The following is a 21,485-nucleotide window of genomic DNA, read 5'->3' as shown; positions in this document are numbered from 1 at the left end:
CATTGCACATAGCACCTCCGGGGAATCGCTCACTCTCACCCTCCACACCCCGGGCCTTCCCCATTTCTGCCACATTCCTTCTACCTTTTTGTTTGCCTGTTTTAATTTCCCATCAATAGGACTGTGCTGTTGCTGTTGTTCCTCCCTCAGTTTCTGCCCCCTTTGATCATAGGACTGATGACCTCACTGTTTAGTCCCCCCCCCTTCCCCCCACCCCTCAAAATCAACCAACCAGCCAACCATCAAAAGAGCAATGCGTGGAGCATTCAGTGACTACTGTAACAGAAGCTTAATTGAAAGACCTCTCACAAAACCTGCATATGTAAAGGCTGTCAGTGGCATCACAGTGTCCATCTACTGCTGGATTACACAAGAACAAAAATTTTATGTAGCAAAACAAAAACAGAAATGCCGAACTCTGTTTTCACATATTTCTTGACAACTAGGAGTGTCCACGGGTGCTACCACAATTTAATTCTCACACCACTGAAAAGATGACTGATACAGACATTTGTGACAGTGTTGATGAGGAACAGCTAAAATTGAACAAGGCCTCAGCACCCATTGGAATTCATATCACATTCTGAACAGAATTTGCCTATGTCTTGATGTACCCTCTATTATTACCTTAATATGTCATAAAACCCCTGAACAAAAAAATAAAATAAAATCCTGAGTTAGAAGAAAGGAAGGTCACACCTGTCTGGAAGTAGTGGTAGTGTTCAACAAAACTGCTGTCCTTTGTCATAGACATTCATTTGCAGTAGAATTCTAGAATATATTGTGAACTCAAACACAGTGAGGTATCTTCTACAGAATGACCTTCTCCAGACAGGCAGTACAATACTTCTCAGCTTTTGAAAAGTATTTGACTCGGCACCATAACAAATCCTAGAGATCTGCCTGCTTATTTTCTGAAATTGAATTGAGACAGCAGCAGCAGCTACACCAATTCATAAATCCTGTGGGCCATACTTAGTTTAGTTGTCATTTCATCCCAAGTTACATGGCCACAGATTAATTTCATGTCTGAAGTAATACTGACATCTGAATAAGAAAGAGCAAAATAAATAAATAAATAAAACTTTGTTAAATGTTTGTTTATTCTTAACATCCTGTGCAGACGAAAACATTTATCTAAATTACTCAGCTGTGGCTGTTATTAGTGTTGCCATGATAACATTATCCAAAATGAAATTATGGTACTATCTGAAGTGACAGGCAGCTTGCATTGATGTCCTCTGTTGCATCAAACTCACCAGTTCCTGTCACTTCCAATACTCTCCTCTCCTTGAGCTTCTTTTTTAATGATAACCTATGATGTCACTCCCATGGTGTCGCCCAAGATATACATCATATTAATCTGTATGTACTTTAAAATAAATACTGGAGGTCAGTTTTATGAAAGATTCAGTGCACACCACACTCATTAGGAGTCCTCATGCAAATTATCTTTACAGTGTGTGACACGAGGGTAGAATGGCTAAAACATACTAAAATAATCATCAGTTTAAAAATACCAGAATACAAATTGAACAGATCTTGTTGTTATGTGAATCAAATAATTAGGGTAGTCCAAATCTGATAACAATTTTGTCAGTGCGAAATATTTTAAAATTTATTGAGGTTTTACTTGTTTAGCAGTAAATAAAACAGTCTTTTAGGTGAAGTTAGTCATCTGAATTGTGATATTTTGACCTTATGCTTGGACTGAGCAACTTAAATTGGTTCAAAAACATTTTGACAAGTGCCGAAAAATCAGTTGAGCAGTGCTGTCATACAAAATGAGTGAGATTGGTTCTTGGAAGGTGCCCCTACAAAATAAATGGAGATAGTTGAGAATTTCAGTGAATGTTGTAGTAATGTTAGGCATAATTCCTAAAACGGGAACCAAAGTAACAACTTGAGTGCTATTCAGTAAATATAAGTAAAATGTGTTGTACATCAGAATTAACACTTATTATATAAAAATTTAGGTTATGATGGTGATCAATGATCCGTCTGTCAGAAGCAGTTGATTAGATGTGGAACTTAGATGAATAATCTTAAACAGAATTATATCATAGATAATTAACAAAATTAGTCATTTGGGGTATCAAATGAAATTCGTGACTTGATTGAGGATTTCTTCGTAAGGAGGATGCATCATATTATCGAGAATGGAGAGTGATGAACACATGTAGAAGTAACTTAGAGTGCTGTAGGGAAATGTATTGGAGCCTGTGCTGTTTGTGTTGTATTATGGTGACTTGGTACAGTATTAGTAGTAATCATGAACTTTTTCAGAGGATGCGTTTATCAAAGACAAACTGATATTTGAAAAAGCTACAAAATTATTCAGTCAAATCTAGATAAGATTCACAGTGGCACAACTTGGTTTAAATGTTCAGACATGTAAAACTGTACACTTTATGATTAAGATATCAATGAGTCACAGATGGGTACAACCCACTTGTACAAATACCTGGAGGTAACCAGTTGTGGGGATTTTAGGCGGAGTTACCACATAGGGTTAGCTGTAGGTAAAACTGGTCGCAGGCTTCGGCTCACTGATGGGATACTTAGAAAATGCATTGAGTCTACAAAGGAGATTTGCTTACTAAATGGTTGTATGGCCCATCATAGAATATTGTATATTGGACCCGTACCACATAGGACTAAGAAGGGACATTGAATGTGCCCAAAGAATGGCAGTACAGATATTGACAAATCTGTTTGACCCTTGGGGGAGTGGCACAAAAATCCTCAAAAACATGATTTGGAAAACTACTGAAGGTAGACAGCAACAGTATTGCTATCATATAGTTACATAATTCCAAGAACCACAATTAAATGAGGAATATACTACAGTCCCGCACATATTGCTCCCATAGGTACTACAAAGACATTATTAGATAGATTGCAGCACACACAGTGATATTTCAGCAGTCATTCTTCCCTCCACAAGTGAATGGAACAGGAAGAAACCTTAAAAACCTTAATGTGTAGTATCATCATTCATGCACTTCAGAGTGGTTTGCAGAGAATAGATGCCAACATGAATTCTATTCAGTGAAATTTTTGTGTAATTGTTGCGATATAGGTTAGGGGCTAAATAGAATGTACTGTGACAAAAATGTTCAGGGAAATTCAGATTTACACGAAATGTTAGTGCGACTGATTGCATAACTAGTTGAATAATATATTGCTGATCTTTTCAACTGCATGCTGTTGTTTATGTAGTTTGTAACAAGTTTTATTTGTGGTAGGTGCAGTAGTGTGATTAAAATACGGAGCTTTTCGGTTTGAATCCATTTATATTGCATTATGCCTATTAGTCCAGCCAGTGTAGGAAAACGAGGCAACAATTTGTGGAGTCACAAATTTTTGTACAGTGGCAGGAGGGAGTTACTGAACAACATACTAAAAATTCTGATTGCTGGGGTGTGAGTATAGGGGTGGAGATGCATTTTTATGTTTTTCTTGAATAACTGGAACTCTACAGCTTTTTATAAAAATATTTCCCAACACAAAAATAAAATGTCCTAAATTTCCTCCAAAAATGTCCTATTCATTTTTTCTGCAGGGGAGGGGTGGAAAATTGAAGATTATTAAAATATTCTTTGACTGGTGTAAAATTAACATTCACTGTTAAATGAAGTGAAGTGGTTCAAGAACAGAGGTTAAGTGTGTGTACAACATCTAAGAGCAGTAGAGATTTATGATGGGATAACCTGTGTTCTTGGGGTGTGACAGGTTTGAGGAAGGGCTGGTGGGATGTGGAGGCTAGGTTTGATGGAAGGCAGGTTGCCAGATTGAGGTCATGCACATCTGTCCTTCATAGGTCTGTAAACTGAAGAGCAACCAGGAATATTCCCACTCTCTCAAGCCCACCACAAGAAGCAACTACAGAGTATTTCACAATGTTGTACCAACCTTCCACAGCACATCTTATGAGTCACTGGCAGCACTGTGTACATAAATGCATGGGCGGGGGTCCTGTTTATTTTCCAAAACATGTATTAATACTACATAGAATACAGGTATGAGTTACGAACAATATGATACTGCAAAAAACACACATGGACAGAATCTACAGAAATCTCTGCACACTATTCAACACTGCTAGAAGGGAGCTTGATTCCTGGTCAACCCATACGAGAGCTGTAGTGCTCTTCCGGCAAAGGCACCAGGTGCTGCTCGTTTTTCAATTTACAGACAGACTGTATCTTCCCAGCATATGCTGTCCAGGTCTCTTATGTGAGTAGACAAAATAACTTCACTGAGCTCTTGTTCATATTGTGGAGTTACTTCCTTTATGATAAATGAGTACTTATTTGCAGTTGTTAATTCAGCTATTATGTAAAAAGCTCATCAGCTGGACCTGTCTACTGTCTACCACCCTGAAGAGCATGGCCCGAATATAACATACTGTCAATACACATTTGACAACAATATTTTCATTGTCTCCAGTTTAAGAAGCTGGGGTGCTTTTCATGGCTTGAGTCATTGTTCATATAAATGTATTTTACATAGAAGTGCACTGAACGACTGCAAATAACTACTTGCTTAATAAACTGAAAATAGGCCCACTACAAAAACACAAACTCTTTTAAGTTATTTTCTCTATTGATGTAAGAGAACTGGCCAGGAAAACTGTTGAGGAATATGCTGGTGAGGCACAGACTGTCTGTAAATTGAAAAGCAAAGCACACTCGTGGTGAAGGAAGTTGCTCTTCCTGGAAGAGTGCAACAGCTCTTGTACAGGGTGACTTAGAAACAATTTCCCCTCTAGTAGTGTAGAAGTGTGTGCAGTGGTTATGTTGATTCAGTCCATATGCTTTTCTTGCATTTGTATGATTAGTAATTCATACCTGTATTTCGTGAAGTGTTAACACACTTTGTAGAAAATAAACAATCCCCCTGGGTGTGTTGGGGGCTTGCCTGCTTACTCTTCAGTCTGCAGACCTACAAAGGATGAACATGCATGACCACAAGACAGTGACCTACTCTCTCCCCACCTCTTTGCACCCCGTCACATCCTAGAAGACAATTTATATGTTAACTCAGTTCTGCGGAGTAGGTTGTGATACAAATAATTAATATTTCTTCTTAAACCATTTCATTTAAAGATAAATATTAATTTTATACCAAGGAAACAATATTTTCAGTAATGTGATATATATTTTTTTTTATTTTTTTTCCCATCCCCTTGCAGTGTCGAAACTGTTAGTCCTAGAGAAATAAGTGAATGGAACCTGTTTGTAGGAAATTTAGTGTAGTTTAACTCGGTTTTCAGGTTTTCAAGAAAAATATGAAAAATTGACCTTTCAGCACACCCCCACTCCATGTTCGCACCCCACTGGTCAGGATTTTTAATATGTTGTTTATGGCACTCCCTTCTATCACTGTACAAGAATTTGTGAGGACACTAATTTCTTTCCCCAAATCGAACTTTTTTGATCTTTGTTATGTGGGCTATATGGTATGAATGTCCTTTTGCTGGTAAGTTTGTTGTAATTAAATAAAAATTATACAATTAGTGACTTTGGATCCTACAGAATATTTTTATACCTCCAGGGTCACATTCATGAGGCTAAGCATTTCACTGAATATGTGCGAAAACAGTACCGGTGCAAAAATAAAAACGACTTATGTGTTTAGGGTAAACTTTTTTTATTTTCCGACATAGTCTCATTTTAGACTTGTACACTTCGTCCAATGCTGTTCTAATTTGTTGATCCCTTCCGAATAGTAGGAATTGTCCAAGTCTGCAAAATAGCTATTAGTTGCTGCAGTCACCTCCTCATTTGAATAAAATCTTTGTCCTGGCAGCCATTTCTTCAAATTGGAGAACAAATAGTAGTACGAGGGAGCTGAGTTTGGAGAATAGGGGGGATGTCAAATGAGTTGGAATCTTATTTCCATTAATTTTGTGACCACAACTGCTGAGGTGTGTGCTGATCCATTGTCGTGATGGAAAAGGACTTTTTTGCGGTCTAATTGCCGGCTGTTTTTCTTACAGCTCGGTTTTCAAAAGGTCCAATAACGATGAATAATATGCACCTGTAATAGTTTTACCTTTTTCCAGATAGTTGATGAGGACTATCCCTTGCGAATCCCAAAAGACAGTCGTCATAACCTTTCCGTCCAAAGGAAAGGTCTTCACCTTCTTTGGTGCAGATTCTCCCTTCGTAACCCATTGTTTAGATTGTTGTTTGGTCTCAGGAATGCAGTAATGTATCCATGTTTCATCCACAGTGACGAAACGATGCTTAAACTCCTGCGGATTCTTCCTGAGCAGCTGCAAACCAGCCTTGCAACACTTCACACGATTCTGTTTTTATGGTCAAGCGTGAGCAGTCGCAGAACCCATCTTCTGGATAGCTTTCTCATGTCCAAATGTTAATGCAAAATATTATGTACCCATTCATTCGAGATGCACACAGCACTACAAATCTCATGCACCTTAACTCTTCTGTCATCTATCAACAGATCATGGATTTTATCAATGATTTCTGGAGTCGTAATCTCCACAGGGTGTCCAGAACGTTCAGCATCACTTGTGCCCATATGGCCACTCCGAAAATTTGGAAACCACTTATAAACTGTTCTGATCGAAGGTGCAGAGTCACCGTAATGTTTATCAAGCTTCTCTTTTTGTCTCCTGAGGCATTTTACCTTTCATAAAGTAATGTTTAACCACACGAAATTCTTTTTCACCCATTTTTTGGCAATCACTCGACTTCCTTGATTCACACAAATGACAAACACAAGGAAATAGACCAATATGGTTGAAACTTGGTGTGCATTCTTTCCAAAAATGCTGCTAACTAAACGTGACCACGGTACGCACCAGTGGTGCCATCTCTTGGACTTTTGCATGGACTTTTCAAATGCCCCTCGTATTTGATTGTTAGCTTCTCTCTGTCAGCATTTGTTTATTTCATCAGTGAAGTTAGATGTTTCACTTTGCTGTCTGCAGTATGATTTTCCTGATAGAAAAAAGAATTGAAATCATGGAAGATTGTGTGAAAACAGGTTCAATCAAGGAAACTTGCAAAATTTTCAGTGTCAAGTATCTGGATAGAGAATTACCAGCAAACATAGCAATACAGTGTCTGTATAAAAACTGACACATCTACGGATCTGTGCAAAATGTAAAATGACAAACAATTCGCACAGCAGAAGTTATTGCAAACATTCATTGAAGAATTATTCAGAGCCCAAAGAAGTTTCCATGTAAATTGGCCCAACAGCTGCATGAAAGGAGGAGGACTTGCCAGCAGACATTGAAAAGACTTAATTCAAAGACATATCATGTGATGGTGTTGCAGCAGTTACAGGAGGATGACAGGCAGAAATGTGTAGATTACTGCACATGGCTTTTGAATAACATCAGTGATGGTTTGTTAGATACTTTCCATTAGATCATGAGTTATGAAGCTTGGCTTCATCTTTGCCAGTCATTTGAATTCTCAGAACACAAGGTACCTGGGCAATGGAGAACCCTAACACTGTGTGTCAGCAACCACATCACAATGAAAAAATTGTCATTTAGTGCAATGTAACAGGTACACAAATAACTGGACCGGAATTTTTTGACACTAAGCTCAAATGGTTGCAATGTGGAATTTTTTGATGCATTTTGTGCTCAACTCACTGAATATGAAAGACAATACTGCTTCTTCTAGCAAGATGGGGTAAAATGCCACACATCTAAGATATCCCAGGAACAAGTGCACAAGGTCTTCACTGAGGAATGAACTGTCAGCAAACATTTATGGCCACAAAGTTTGTCAGATCTAACACCATGCGACTTTTTTTCTGTAGGGACACTTGAAGAGCAAAGTCCATGACAGAAATCCACGTACAATGCAGGAACTGAAAGATAACATTAGCCATGAAGTTGCCACCATCGATATCTGAACTTTACATTGGGTGTGTATGAATATACTTAGACATGCACAGCTCTGTATTGATGTTGCAGGAGTCACTTTAGGCATGTTATATAAATGTATTTTTAATTGTAAATAAACGATAAGTCTGTTTCAGCTCTCCACTCCTGTAATTTCATTGCATTTCCCTTATAGTTAAAACAGGCTACTTTTATCTGCGCCACTTTTCCCTTGCCATGAATAGTTATCTTTTGTTATCCCATTATTTAAACACGTCTGCAGCACGATGAAGAAGGAAAAAAATGAAAGGAAAGTAAGTGATACTCTGAATTTATTAACACCTTGAAAATCTAAAATACTCCCCACTGAGAATCTCCTTTGACATTGAATATGGAAATGTGTTGAAGGGCTTACAGCATTACTTTTGAGACATGTTTGAATAAAATATAACTGAAAGTATACTGAAAAATGAGATGAAATCTTGGCATAAGTTACTACATGAGGTAAATTTGTTATTAGTCATTTAAGTTAGTTTGTGTAGTGAATAAAGTCTTCAGTTTGTTGAGATTTATATTTTGCTATTAATTTTTCTATTGGTCTACTTATAGCTTTCCCCATGTGAAAAGAAATCTAAAGCAATCCAATCCATGGAACCACTTGAAAGTTGTCAGGACAAGGTACAGGTTGGGAAGCCACTAGACATAACCAATGCTCGCCAAGAACTTGGACTCATGACTCCTAAAAGGCTGCAGGAGAACTCCTGTCTTCCAAAGGTAGCTATTTAAAACCATTTAAGTGAAGAAAACAAAATACATTAAATAATTCAGTACAAATGTCTTGTTTTATGTTTGGAGTATTGGATTAGGTTTATCTGTGTCAACAAACCAGATTTTATGTTTATTATGTCTCCCATCACAGGAGTTGTCACTGGCTGAAATTAGAAACAAATTATCAAGAAGCACCAGACTTGCTGAGCTGAAAGAAAAGGTTACCAAAATCAACAGATGTGCTACAAAACTGAAAGAACTAGAAACAAGAAGGAAAGCATTGGAAACTCCTAGCACACCTAAAATACAAAAGTTCAAAGCTCTTGACATAGAGGTTCCAGTTAGGTAAATAAAATAGTTTCATATACACACAAATGTATTCAGTGTACTTAACTGGATTTATACCCAAAATTGGGAAAGAAATATGGAGACAATAGAAAGTTGACGACTGTTTTAAGATTTTAGTGTGTTGTAACTTTTTCAAGTTCCAGTGTTCTGTGGTGTTATAGTGCTTCTCTTATCAGTAAGGAGGACAAGAAATCTCATCACTCAGATTGTTAGTTATCTCATGCCCATCCATTATTGTATCAAGTATATGTTCTTCAATTCAAATTGTCTTTGCTATGTTGTCTTTTATTTGCTAATTTTCCTTTTTTATGTGCTCTTATGCCCCTGGCCATCTTATTTTAATGTTTGCAAATAGAGGGAAGCAGACTGAAACTGACGTCATATGATTAATGATACAAGAAAGCTGTCTTTGTTTCAAACAAATATGATGAAGTCTCTGCCAGCTATACAATATTCTATGATGTTCCTACAAGCTGGAACAAGACCTGCTTTACTTCATGAAATTGATGTGTTCAGTAAATATTTGTTTCCACAGTACTTCAGTGAAAGTTCATTGTTAACTCTTGATTTCTGGAATATTGTAGTCTAGTGACTCCAAGCCATTAGTATTGAGGTCACGACCATACTGGGAAATGAGCACATCAAGGATTTTGGAAATTGCCTTTGTCCTGTGCATAATCTCATTTGTAATAAATAGATGTTTGTGATTTAGTTACTATAGCAGATATTCTAAGAAAGATGTTGTGTTACATCTGGTTTTCCCTTAAAGAGGGGCATATATTATCTACATTTATTGTAAATTAATTCCATTTTATAGTTTGCCAAATAACTATAATTAACCTCAATAAGTTTTAGGAAATGAGTAACTTTTACCACAGGTTTTTCTGTTGCCTTAACCCTAGAAACACCAAGGTATTTTAGGTCACATGGAGCACCAACCAAGGGCAAATTTTGCCCGTGTTACAATAAGTAGTAAATCTTGTAATTTGTTGTAATATGTGTTTATTTTATGTAATTCTGTTTCCATTGAGATATTAGTTTAACAGGAAATAGTGACAACATAACTGGAAGCTTAATATTTTAACACTCATTGGGTGAATATAACAACCAAGAATGGCCAAATCTTGGTCACTGAAAGTTTGCGTAAACAAGATAAGAAGGTTTGTAATTGAATACGAAGGCTGTCTAAAGTTTCTATGCACTCTTTGATCTATTAACTGAATAGTACAACTTTGTCATTGAGAGAGAGTTTCAAAAACAGAAATGAAAACACTTGCTAAAATACATGTTATTGTACATTGAAAACTCTCGGAAAACACTTTTCACTTGGAGAGAATTTTTTCACTTACAGATGACATTTACCTTCTGCACACAAAATGGTTGATTCTGAATGAGTCTTACACAGATGGCGTCCACAGCTTCCACATGTTAACTTGGTTTTTGTAATGTCTCTTGCTCTCTGGTTACTTGCATTCTTCAAGCATAAGTAGCACCTTGCTTTCCTAGTTGGTTCTTCATTTGCAGCAATTTTGATTACCCCTGGTTTCTTTCTTAGGATTTCTCCCATCGTGCAAATAATAGGCAACTGGAGTCGTTTCAAATCCATGGCTCGCTCTTCTATGTATGGTTTCAAAAGTTCGTGGCCTAATTCATGGAGATCAGTTTTCTGGCATTTGGTTTCCCTTCATTCCATTTAGGCGCATTCATCTTGAACAGTGTCTATGAGTTAACTGCAGCTATATCAAGTAGGCTGTAGAACATAGACAGTGGCCATCTTCTCATACCCCTTTCTGTAGAGTATGTCCTAACCATTTGATCTACGGCATCCACTCCTCCCTTAGTGGAATTATAGTACAGGTTTATGTGCATTTTCTTTTTTGGTGTATCAACTTCTACTCCTGCATTACGATGTTGTGTAGACAACATCAACAGATTTTTCTTTGGTTTTTCCTTTGTGATGTAAGAGACAATTGTTACTGGCGGCTTCTTAGAAGATGGGTCTGTGAATGCGAATTTGGAGGAATACAGCTCTCTGCCTGCTGTCGTCTTAAGTTCGGTGCGGTACATGTTTTGTGTTTGATGTGAGTGTCCCAACCAATGTAAGTTTGTAGTCTTGATAGAGAATGTCCGCCAACTCCACAGAAATGTAGAAGCGGTCAGTTGTGACATTGTAGCCTATATTCTTTAGTGACTTCACCAGTCACTTCACAATCTCAAGAGGACCTCGTCCACTGGCAGGTCTACTATCTTTTCCAGCATACACTTCCATTTTTATTATGTATCATTCAATTGCACTACAAAGCATTATGACTAATATTCCATATTTTCCAGGTTTGTCTTTGAGGGAAACTTTGAAAGGACAACGACCTCTGAAAAGACACAACATTTCATCAATTGTATTGTCAGGTTCACTTCTGAAGTACCGTGTGAATATTCCGTTCAATACTCCACGTCTTTCTGACCTGGTGCCTTTATCATCAAAGCGAAGAATTTTCAATAGCTGATATGCTCTTGTCTTACCCATAGCTCCTCTACAAATCACTCTTCCCAATAAATTTGAGCATAAATCAGATAAAGAAATATTGGTGTCCTGGTAAACTCCCATTAGAATTAAAATTCCCATCAATGCATATATTTCAGAATCGCTAACGAGAGATATGTTTTCTCTTTCAGCTTTTTCATTTGTATGGTCAAGTATTTTCCATACTAATTCAGGAGTGAAATTTTTTTTAAATGATTCACATTTGCTTGTTACTTTCCCAGCACTGGTTATTCCTTGATGTTCATGGACTATATTACCAAAATCCCTTTTACTATGTCTCTGAGCATCTGCAAGATACACTCTGCCAGAACTTGTAACATATTTATTTGTAGCGTTACCTGCATGGTTGGTTTCTTCTTCATTGTCCTCCGCTTCTTCACTGGAATCCTTTTCTACTTCTGTATGATCTGACTCAAAATCACTTAAATCTGATAATTCGTCATTGAGAAACAGTTCTGTAAGAACTTTTGCGTTGTTCAAGCCTCTATAACTCATCTTACAAAATCTACTTTACAATAAAGACGTTGCTCTACTGTGAGAAACTGCTAATAGTAATAATGGCAAGTCTAAAGTCAACAATGAAAGTGAAACTCAACAAAACAAACCACTGTAAAACTCATGTTTGAGGTTGCAAACTGAATAAAAGAAAGAAAAACATACGGGCAAATTTTGCCCATGCTTGGTGGTTGTAGGGAAGATAATAAGAATTATGGTCGGGTGGAGTACCAAGCCCGAGCAGAATGTGCCCATGGGCCTAAAATTCCTATTTTATACTTGCAATTATAAAAATTTAACCATAGAAACGTACAGCATAGTGTATTATAAGGCAACAGACAAATAGAAGAAGATCCAAAAACATAGGATATTTGCCACGCCATTTTTAAAAAAATAAAGATGTACGGGAGATTTTTGCCCGTACTGGATGTTTCTAGGGTTAATAGAAATCTCATTTTGTGTATTTGCTTCAATTATTATAGGTAATTAGCAACTTTCTAGCTCAACAGATTAAAAGATAACCAGCGGACTTAACTTAAAGTTGTCTGTTAACTGTCCTATAATGCATTGCACTAGCTAAATGCAGCCCCACTATGAATGCTGGTCTCAAACACGGGACGAGTTGGTTGATGTTTGTAAGCAGCTGGAAATCGATCTGACTACTGTGAAATGATTTACAGGTGCTGCGAATCGGTGTTTTGGAAGGGCACCTGAAAGTCATGTAACTGTGGTTCTGGTACCAAAGGTACCACAAGTACTGCCCTACAGGGTGCAAGCAATTGCAGATTGTGGTGTACATTGGAACACACGATGCCTGTTGTCTGGGCCTCAAGGTCATACTTGGATTATTCCAGTGAATGGTAGAGAAGATTGAGAAGACTAGCCTTGCACACAGAGTTTCAAGGAAGCTCACAGTTTGCAGCATTGTCCCCAGAATTGAGTGTGGCCCCTTGGTTGTGAGTCAAGTGGAAGGACTTATTGTCTGTCATAGGGCTGAGAGCTGCAAGGTGCCCCTAAATGGGTCAGGTGGGCACTACACATCAGAGGCTGCTACCCAGGTGGCTCCCTGTGTGTGGGGCGCACACAAGATCATCTTCTTCTTCCAATACAGATACCAATAGCTGTAGAAAATGGAGAAGATTGGTTGTAAGATTGAAAGAAACATCTCTTGCAGGTGAGAGTATTAAAATTGTAATGCTTAACTGCCAAAGTATTCGCAACAAAGTGCCAGAGTTTGAAGCACTCCTGAAAAGTGGCGGAGCTCACATAACACTAGGTACAGAAAGTTGGTTGAAACCAGAAATTGATAGCAGTGAGATTTTTGGGGAAAATTCAAGTGTACATTGAAAGAATGGGCTAATGGGAAATGGAGGTCATGTATTTGTCACAATAAACTTAAATCCACTGAGAGAGAAATTGAAGCTGCAGGTGAGATTGTGTGAGCACTACTCAGTATCAGGTATGGGCATTAAATGGTAATTGGATCCTTCTATCACCCACCAGACTCGTCTCCTGAGGTAAATGAAAACTTTAGAGAAAATCTTAGTTCACTTGTTTGTAAGTTCTCCTACCATACTGTAATCATTGATGGAGACTTTAATCATCTAACAATCAATTAGGAACATTACAGTTTGCTAGTGGTGGGCATGATAAGGTATCCTGTGAAATATTACTAAATGCCTCCTCTGTAAACTACCTAGAATATATAGTTTGGAACCCCACTCGTTATGGAAATACTTTGGATCAAATGGCAACAAATAGACCTGACCTATTTGAGGATGTCCACATCAAAACTGGTATCACTGATCATGACACGGTTGTAGTAACAATGATTACCAGAGTACAAAGAACAACTAAAACAAGCAGAAAGATATATATGTGCAATAAACTAGATAAAAAGTAAGGAGTGTGATATCTCAGTGAGGAATTTGAAACTTTCATCACAGGGCCAGGGCATGTAGAGGAACTATGGCTCAAATTTAAAAGAATAATGGGCCATGCACTGGATGGATATGTACCCAGTACAACAGTTCATATTGGGAGGGACCCTCTGTGGTACATAGTCACTGTAAAGGAACTAAAGAAGCAGAGACTACTGCATAATAGATGTAAAATAAAGTATAAGACTCTAGATATAGAGATGCTGAATGAAATGCGTTTGGCTGTCAGGTGAGCAATGACTGAAGCCGTCAGTAACGTCCATAGCAGAATATTATCAAGTGATCTTCCACAGAACCCAAAGAAATTCAGGTGTATGTAAAGACAGTTAGTGGCGCCAAAGTTAGTGTCCAGTCCGTAGGAAATGAGACAGGAACTGAAATTCAGGGCAGCAAAGCAAAAGCTGAATTGCGTAACTCGTTTTCAGATGCTTCTTTACAGAGGAAGGCACAAGAGAATTGCCCCAATGTAATCCTCTTACCGTTGAAAAAAGTGAATGAAATCCACATTTGTGTCAAAGGTGTTGAGAACCAGCTGAAATCGTTAATTTAACAAAGATCCAGGGCCTGGTGAAATCCCTATAAGATTATGTACTGAATTTGTGGCTGACTTTGTCTCCCTTCTAACTATAATGTCTCGTAGATCCCTTGAACAAAAAACTGTGCCTGGCAGTTGGAAGAAAGCACAGGTAACATCAGTCTGCAAGAAGGGTAGTAGAAGTGATCCACAAAACTACCATCCAATATCTTTGGCCTCAGTTTGCTGTAGAATCTTCAGACTTGTTGCAAGCTCAGACATAACAACGCTTAATGCCAACAACCATGGGTTCGGAAGACATCGATCATGTGAAATCCAACTCGCACATTTTTCTCATGACATACTGAAAGCTGTGGATCAAGGCAGTTGTGTAGATGCAGTATTTCTTGATGTCCAAAAAGCAGTTGATTCAGTACCAAAACTATGATTATTGTCAAAAGTTTGATCATATGGGGTACTGAGTGAAATTTGTGACTGGATTGAAAACTTTGTGGTAGCATGTTATCTTGAATGGAGAGTCTTGGTCAGATATAGAAGTAACTTCAGATGTGCCTCAGGGAAGTGTTTTGGAACTCCTGCTGTTCATGTTGTATATTAATTACCTTGCAGACAATATTAAAAGTAAACTCGGCCTTTTTGTGGGTGATGTAGTTATCTAAAATGAAGTACTGTCTGAAAGAAGCTGCACAAATATTCAGTCAGATCTTGATAAGATTACAAATACATGCATATAATGCTTTGTAGGAATATGAAATGGAATGATCGCGTAGGCTCAGTTGTGGGTAAAACAGGTGCTAGACCTAGGTTTATTGGTGGAATATTGGGGAAGTGCAATCAGTCTACAAAGGGGATTGCTCATAAATCACTCATGTGATCTGATCTAGAATATTGCTCAAGTGTGTGGGACTCGTACCAAGTAGGACTAATGGGGAATATTGAACGTATACAGAGAAGGGCAGTATGATGATCACAGGTTTGTTTGACCCGTTGGAGAATCTCGCAGAGATGCTGAAGAAACTGAACTGGTAGACTTATCAAGACAGATGTGAACTACCATGAGAATGTATATTAACAATGTTTCAAGAACCAGCTTTAAATGATGACTCTAGGAATATGTTGAACCTCCTATGTGTGACTCATATGACAGTGAGGACAAAATTAGATTAATTACAGCATGCACAGAGGCATTTAGGTAATCATTCTTGCCGCACTCCTTATATGAATGGAACGAGAAGAAACGCTAATAACTGGTACAATGGGATGCATACTCCACCATGCTCTTCGCGGTGGTTTGGAGAGTATGGATGCAGACGTAGATCAGTGCTAGTGTTGTGCAAAAGGACGTCTACAATTCTCCTAAGGGTAGTTTTGCTGTGTTTCACCATAACATTGTTCGTGTCACTGGCTCAATTTATGTGGCTTCCGCCTCAGATCCCACCCCTCCTCATTTTGTGTGATGCCAATTGTTTTACAGTAACTACATGGGTGTACTGTGTTTGTTTTATCATTTCCAGTATTTCAATTTTTTACTTGGACTTTTTCTTGAAGTGTGGTACAGTGTGAATGGGTACTTACCTTCAATTAGGAATTATATACAGTATAATAATAGTTATTTTCATAGTGTAATGTTTTTTATCTTTAATAAATAAATAATTGAATTTCACTTGCATACTGTTTTATTTGATGATTTTTTTTGTTCATTGTTATTATTATTAGCCTTATTATTTCAATATATAGCTATTCATAATAATTTGAAATGTAGCATTTAAATTCTTGCTGCTTTCAGCCCTCAGAGTAGTGTTAGCAGCACACCACAGAAGTTGTTGAGTCCACTCAAGAGCCCTCTGAAATCACCTGCTCATCAGCGATATGCGGCACTTGCACGATCTGAGGTGCCATCATTACCTTTGCCTTATTCTTACCGTTGTCTGGCTGAGGCGTTCCGCTGTCTTGATACAGTTGTCTCCATGATGCACAATCGCAAAGAAGCTGTCACATTCAACAAAGTTAGTCCTGCAGTGCGCGAGATGCTTAGGAAGTAAGTTTCTGAGACTGCTGTTTACTATGCTGGGTTCTCTCTCTCTCTCTCTCTCTCTCTCTCTCTCTCTCTCTCTCTCTCTCTCTCTCTCTCTCTCACACACACACACACACACACACACACACACACACACACACACACAGTGATCAGTAGTGATTCTTAGTAATAATCCTCCAGTGCCCATAAATGCTGGTGAGTGATAAAACAAGTTATGCTTGTGTCATATTTATCATCATATATTATTTGAATTTGTAGATCCTCATTGGAAACAAGGCACTTTGCAAGGTAGTACTTATTCCTACAAATCTGGTGTTTTCTTACGGAATGTATCACATTTTAATGGTCTTCTTTAAGTAGATTGGTTGGAGGTGTGTCTGCGACACTTTCCAGTATTTAATAAATTCGATGTACACCATACACAAGAAATTTTATTTTACTAGTGTAATGCACCTACTCATGGGGGGAGGGGGAGGGAGGGGGGCGCCACTAATAACAGCTTCACCTTACATGACGTATATATAATGTTGTGAAGGGGCCTGTTCAGTTGAAGCCTTTTGACCACTCCCAGAGGAGTGTAGACAGCCACTGAAAATATGTGGTGTAAGGTTGGGGTATCTACAGAGATTCACAACCTTATTGTTTACTGAATAAAATAACTTATTGCACTATATTGTTCTTGCGAGAGCTCTAGCAATGGCACCTGCCGTCGCTGCACATGTTGATTCACAAATTTAAGTTAGTTTAAAAGTTTAAGAAAATGTACTAAGAATCACTTGCAAAAATATCATTCTTTTTAGCTTTTCTCTTTCGTACCTGGTTTCAAGAAATATTTTGTGAAAGGCAAAACTATTAATGAGTTGTTGAATTGTACCTGAAGCATACATTTGTTAAGGTGTGAGGAGCAAGGATTTCTGTATTCTGAACTGGTAATTCTTTCCTCTTCCATTTTAGAGAATTCACAGAATTTCACCTGGGTCAAATAAAGCATGTATATCCAGAAGCATATACTTACACTCAGCAGAAATGCCATGTTTTTGGGTGTGCAGTGAAGCAAGAGAAATATGAGCTTACGCTGGAGCCAGTGTTGTTGAAAATGCAGGAAGGTACGTTAGTTTTAGTGACTAATTTCTTCCTTTCTCTGACTTTTTATTATGTGTAACATAAGAAATGTTTGTTCTAGTTGGTGCAGATAACTCAAAAGTTGAACCAACAATGACTCCCTCTTATCTTCTGGAGCGAAGGAAAGTGTTCCATAGTAAATTACTGGAAATAGTGAAAGATCAGCATGAGGTAAGTCAACTTTAGTCTGTTAGCATCCTTAGTTGTTTCTGTTGCATATTTATGTAATTCACCATGATTGCCCAGACAAATCACATTTTTATTATCTTTATTTAAATCTAAGTGCGGAATTGTGAATCCTTTGATAAGGTGGGGGTTCTGATAATTGAATGATACAATGTAGTGCAGTGTCTCAATCCTGGTGCTGTTAACTATTTACACCTTTGGCCAACCATTTGCAAACTTTTTGGGAGCCTGTGATTTGTCAACAATTTGTTTTGTTAGCCACTTCTTGTGCTGTATGTGCCCCAAATGTGCTGCCTTTATTAGGAGTTGAAAGTCTTGTCAAGTACAGCAGATCTTTATGGGTGGGGGATACAGTTATTTTGGGTTACATTTCATGTAACAAACAAAAATGAGATATAGTATCACAAAAAAACTTATAATTGTATTGTGCATATATGGATTTGAATTGACAATGGCTTTGCAAAGGACACTGAAGAAGGTACACTTGTAGAAGTGAAACTCATTCATAGGCAATAATGCAAATCAAATTTTGCCAGTAAAGGGGGACGAAACATACCAGCAAATCATAATAAAAGTATGAGATGGTCAATGTGTAAAAGTAAATAGTGTTGATAGCTTCATTGTTGCATTATTACACAAGTTCTAGTCTCTATAAAGTCAACATATAAGTGATTCATAGTATGACATCACTGATGTGCCTCCATTGCTGGTATAATCTGTATTCACACCTTAAAAAAATGTTCTTGTGATTTTGTAGCACTAATGTGTTAATAGCCGATGTTTGTTGTGCATAATTGCATACTTACCCTGTAGCAGTTATTCAGTTTTATAATTGCAATACCTATGTATCACTATTACTTCTGGTTCTGCAAGAACACTCACTTTTCTCCCCACCACTGATGAAAGTGACAACAATAGTGATTTTTTTTTCCCCTAGTTTTTGGAATGTATGGGCAACATAGCCACACTTGTTGCAGTCTAAGATCAGAAATGTTTCCTCAGCAGAAGCATTTGTCATGTCTCCTGAAATAGCCCATGGAATTAGATTAACAAGAGATGCTTTTCTGATTGTTTCAGTGGTGTTTTATTGTTTTGTTAAATTATTGAGAATAATTACAACTTTGAAATAAGCAAGGAGCAAAAACTAATTTATGTATAACACGTGGAGTAGTATGTTTGGAACCAGACAATGCTTGTACAAAGTTGCTTTCAGACAGGTATTTTTTGTTGTAATTTCCGTCTTTTGCGTGCAATGAAATGTGGTGTGAAAATAAAGGTGCAAACAGTGGCTTGTTGTCTTCATTAAATCATGAAAGAGATGTATTTTACACTATTCACTTCCCTTGTGGATCCCATAATACAACATTTATGTAGAGATCTTTACTCTCACAGTAATTAACCTGATTTTTCATTGATTTTTCAGGCTTTTTTAAAGAGTTTGGATCCACCATTGATACTGGAGAAATCAAAGTTGACACGTTGGCATCCAGAATTTGATATTGATAAATTGCCTGATTTGCCAACAGAATCACTGCCAAAACCACCAAATGAAATTAGTTATCGGACAGCTAAAGATGTCCTTGGTAAGTCTCTCTCTCTCTCTCTCTCTCTCTCTCTCTCTCTCTCTATCTCGCACACTCGCTCGCTCTGTAGGCCATTGGCAGTTTTTGCATACTGCTCATGAGCAGTAGAGTTCAGAGTTATGAGGTGTCAGTTTCTGCAGGAACTGCTGCTTTATTTTTAGTTGTGTTAGGGCCAGATTTTACCAAGCACTCAGGTCTAAAAAGAAAATCTCCTTTTCAGCTGTGCATTATTAAAATGTTTCAGGGTACAGTAAGAAGTGTAATAGAGTTTTTGCTATTTACTTCCTCAAGCTTAGTAGCCAGTTTTATTTAGAGGAATATCATAAGTGCAAAGTTTTGAGAAATGCCTACATTTCCTCTAATGTTAGCATGTCAGACCCCCCACCCAGGGGGCTCGCCACTCTTTGGTAGGTTCGTGCTTGGCTCCCACGATGCCCCTGTCTTTGCAGCACTTTTTCCCTTCCATGCTGTATGTCTATCCTCTTGCTGTTCTTTTTCCCTCCCTCGGGGAACATGTCTGGGGTATTATTGGGAATGTTCTGCATTCTGTCGCTGACCTGCGAACAGTCTCAACTTTCTTTTTCACTCCTTTTTCCTTTCTTTGTTTCCCTTCTCCTCTTGTTCCTCTACTTCGGCGTTTAATGATCCTCTTTTTTTCTTCTTCCTCCCTGTGCGCTCCTGAAGGCCGCCCCATGTGTCTGATGCGTGAAAGGTGACTGGGTAACGCATAATTCCCAGCCCCGGGTCGATAGGTAGGGTTCGCACGTACCCCCGATACAGGCCAGGCCCAGGGAGGGGTAATTCCAAGATCAACCCCGTTGGTCCCTCTGTCAGGTGTTCTGGAGGTGTGACCTGAGGTGTGAACAATCTTGTGAAGGGGGCACCCAGTTGGAAGGAGCGCACCGTCGGAGACTCTACCAATCATGGGGGATTTCCTCACGATGAGTCAATCATCCTCTCCATCGATGTCGATGAAACATAAACAGACACGTATTGCAGGTGGTCAGTCCTTTGCCATGGTCAATCCGTTTATTATTCAGAAAGGTGTTGATGCCATTGCTGGTCCTGTGACATCCTACTCTCGTTTATGGAATGGCACTTTGCTTTTGGAGACGGCATCTGATTCTCAAGCACAACTACTTCTTGCCTCACTTCTTCACGGTTATCCTGTTCGTGTCGAGGTACATAGAACTTTGAATTCTTCCCGTGTTGTAATTTACACCAGGCTGCTTGACGGTCTAACAGAGACGGAAATACAATCTTACCTCTCTGATCGGAGTGTCATTGCTGTCCATTGTGTAATGAAAAAGGTAGATTCCTCCTTGGTGCCCACCCACACTCTTTTTCCTTATCTTTGATAGGGTGGTGTTGCCATCCAAGATTAAAGGGGGCTATGAAATCATCACATTCCGGCTGTACATTCCGAATCTGATGGGCTGCTACCAGTGTCATTGGTTCAGTCGCACTAGAACATCTTGTCGACACCCAGCCACATGCGAACCTGTGGCAGGGATGCACACGAGGTCGAATGTCTGCCTCCTCCTCCCTGCTGTATCAACTGCAATGGCGGCCATGCCGCCTCCTCCCGGGATTGTCCCGCATATCTAGATGAGCAGGGGCTGTTCAAGAGATTCGGGTAAAGGAAAAGTGCCTTACCCAGTAGCTCTCAAGTTACTGGCTAGTCGCAAACCCTGTGTTCTCCCCTCTGGCACCTATAGTTCAGTTCTTGTTACCCCTCACTCCATGAAGGATGTGGTGTCACCGCCAGACACCACACTTGCTAGGTGGTAGCCTTTAAATCGGCCGCGGTCCATTAGTATACGTCGGACCCGCGTGTCGCCACTGTCAGTGATCGCAGACCGAGCGTCACCACACGGCAGATCTAGAGAGACGTACTAGCACTCGCCCCAGTTGTACAGCCGACTTTGCTAGCGAAGCTACACTGACCGATACGCTCTCATTTGCCGAGACGATAGTTAGCATAGCCTTCAGCTACATTTGCTACGACCTAGCAAGGCGCCATATTCAGTTGATAATTAATATTATGAAGCATGT

The 21,485-nt window shown here is 38.7% G+C and overlaps 2 protein-coding genes across 2 annotated transcripts in view; one reads left to right on the top strand and one right to left on the bottom strand.

The window, feature by feature from the left end:
- Positions 1-21,485, bottom strand: part of LOC126475450 (D-aspartate oxidase) — a 245,700-nt gene that overhangs the window by 187,142 nt on the left and 37,073 nt on the right. The window lies entirely within an intron of this gene.
- The window catches only part of LOC126475448 (DNA replication factor Cdt1), a 97,089-nt gene that overhangs the window by 44,433 nt on the left and 31,171 nt on the right, over positions 1-21,485 (top strand). Inside the window, exons 3-8 of the mRNA XM_050103313.1 lie at positions 8,486-8,650; positions 8,796-8,989; positions 16,291-16,542; positions 17,494-17,645; positions 17,723-17,832; positions 19,271-19,430. Coding sequence (XP_049959270.1) covers positions 8,486-8,650; positions 8,796-8,989; positions 16,291-16,542; positions 17,494-17,645; positions 17,723-17,832; positions 19,271-19,430 — 1,033 coding nt within the window. The remainder of the gene's footprint in view (positions 1-8,485; positions 8,651-8,795; positions 8,990-16,290; positions 16,543-17,493; positions 17,646-17,722; positions 17,833-19,270; positions 19,431-21,485) is intronic.

This window comes from Schistocerca serialis, chromosome 4, assembly GCF_023864345.2.
Source record: "Schistocerca serialis cubense isolate TAMUIC-IGC-003099 chromosome 4, iqSchSeri2.2, whole genome shotgun sequence".
NCBI lineage: Eukaryota > Metazoa > Arthropoda > Insecta > Orthoptera > Acrididae > Schistocerca > Schistocerca serialis.
This window is presented reverse-complemented; position numbering and strand designations above follow the sequence as displayed.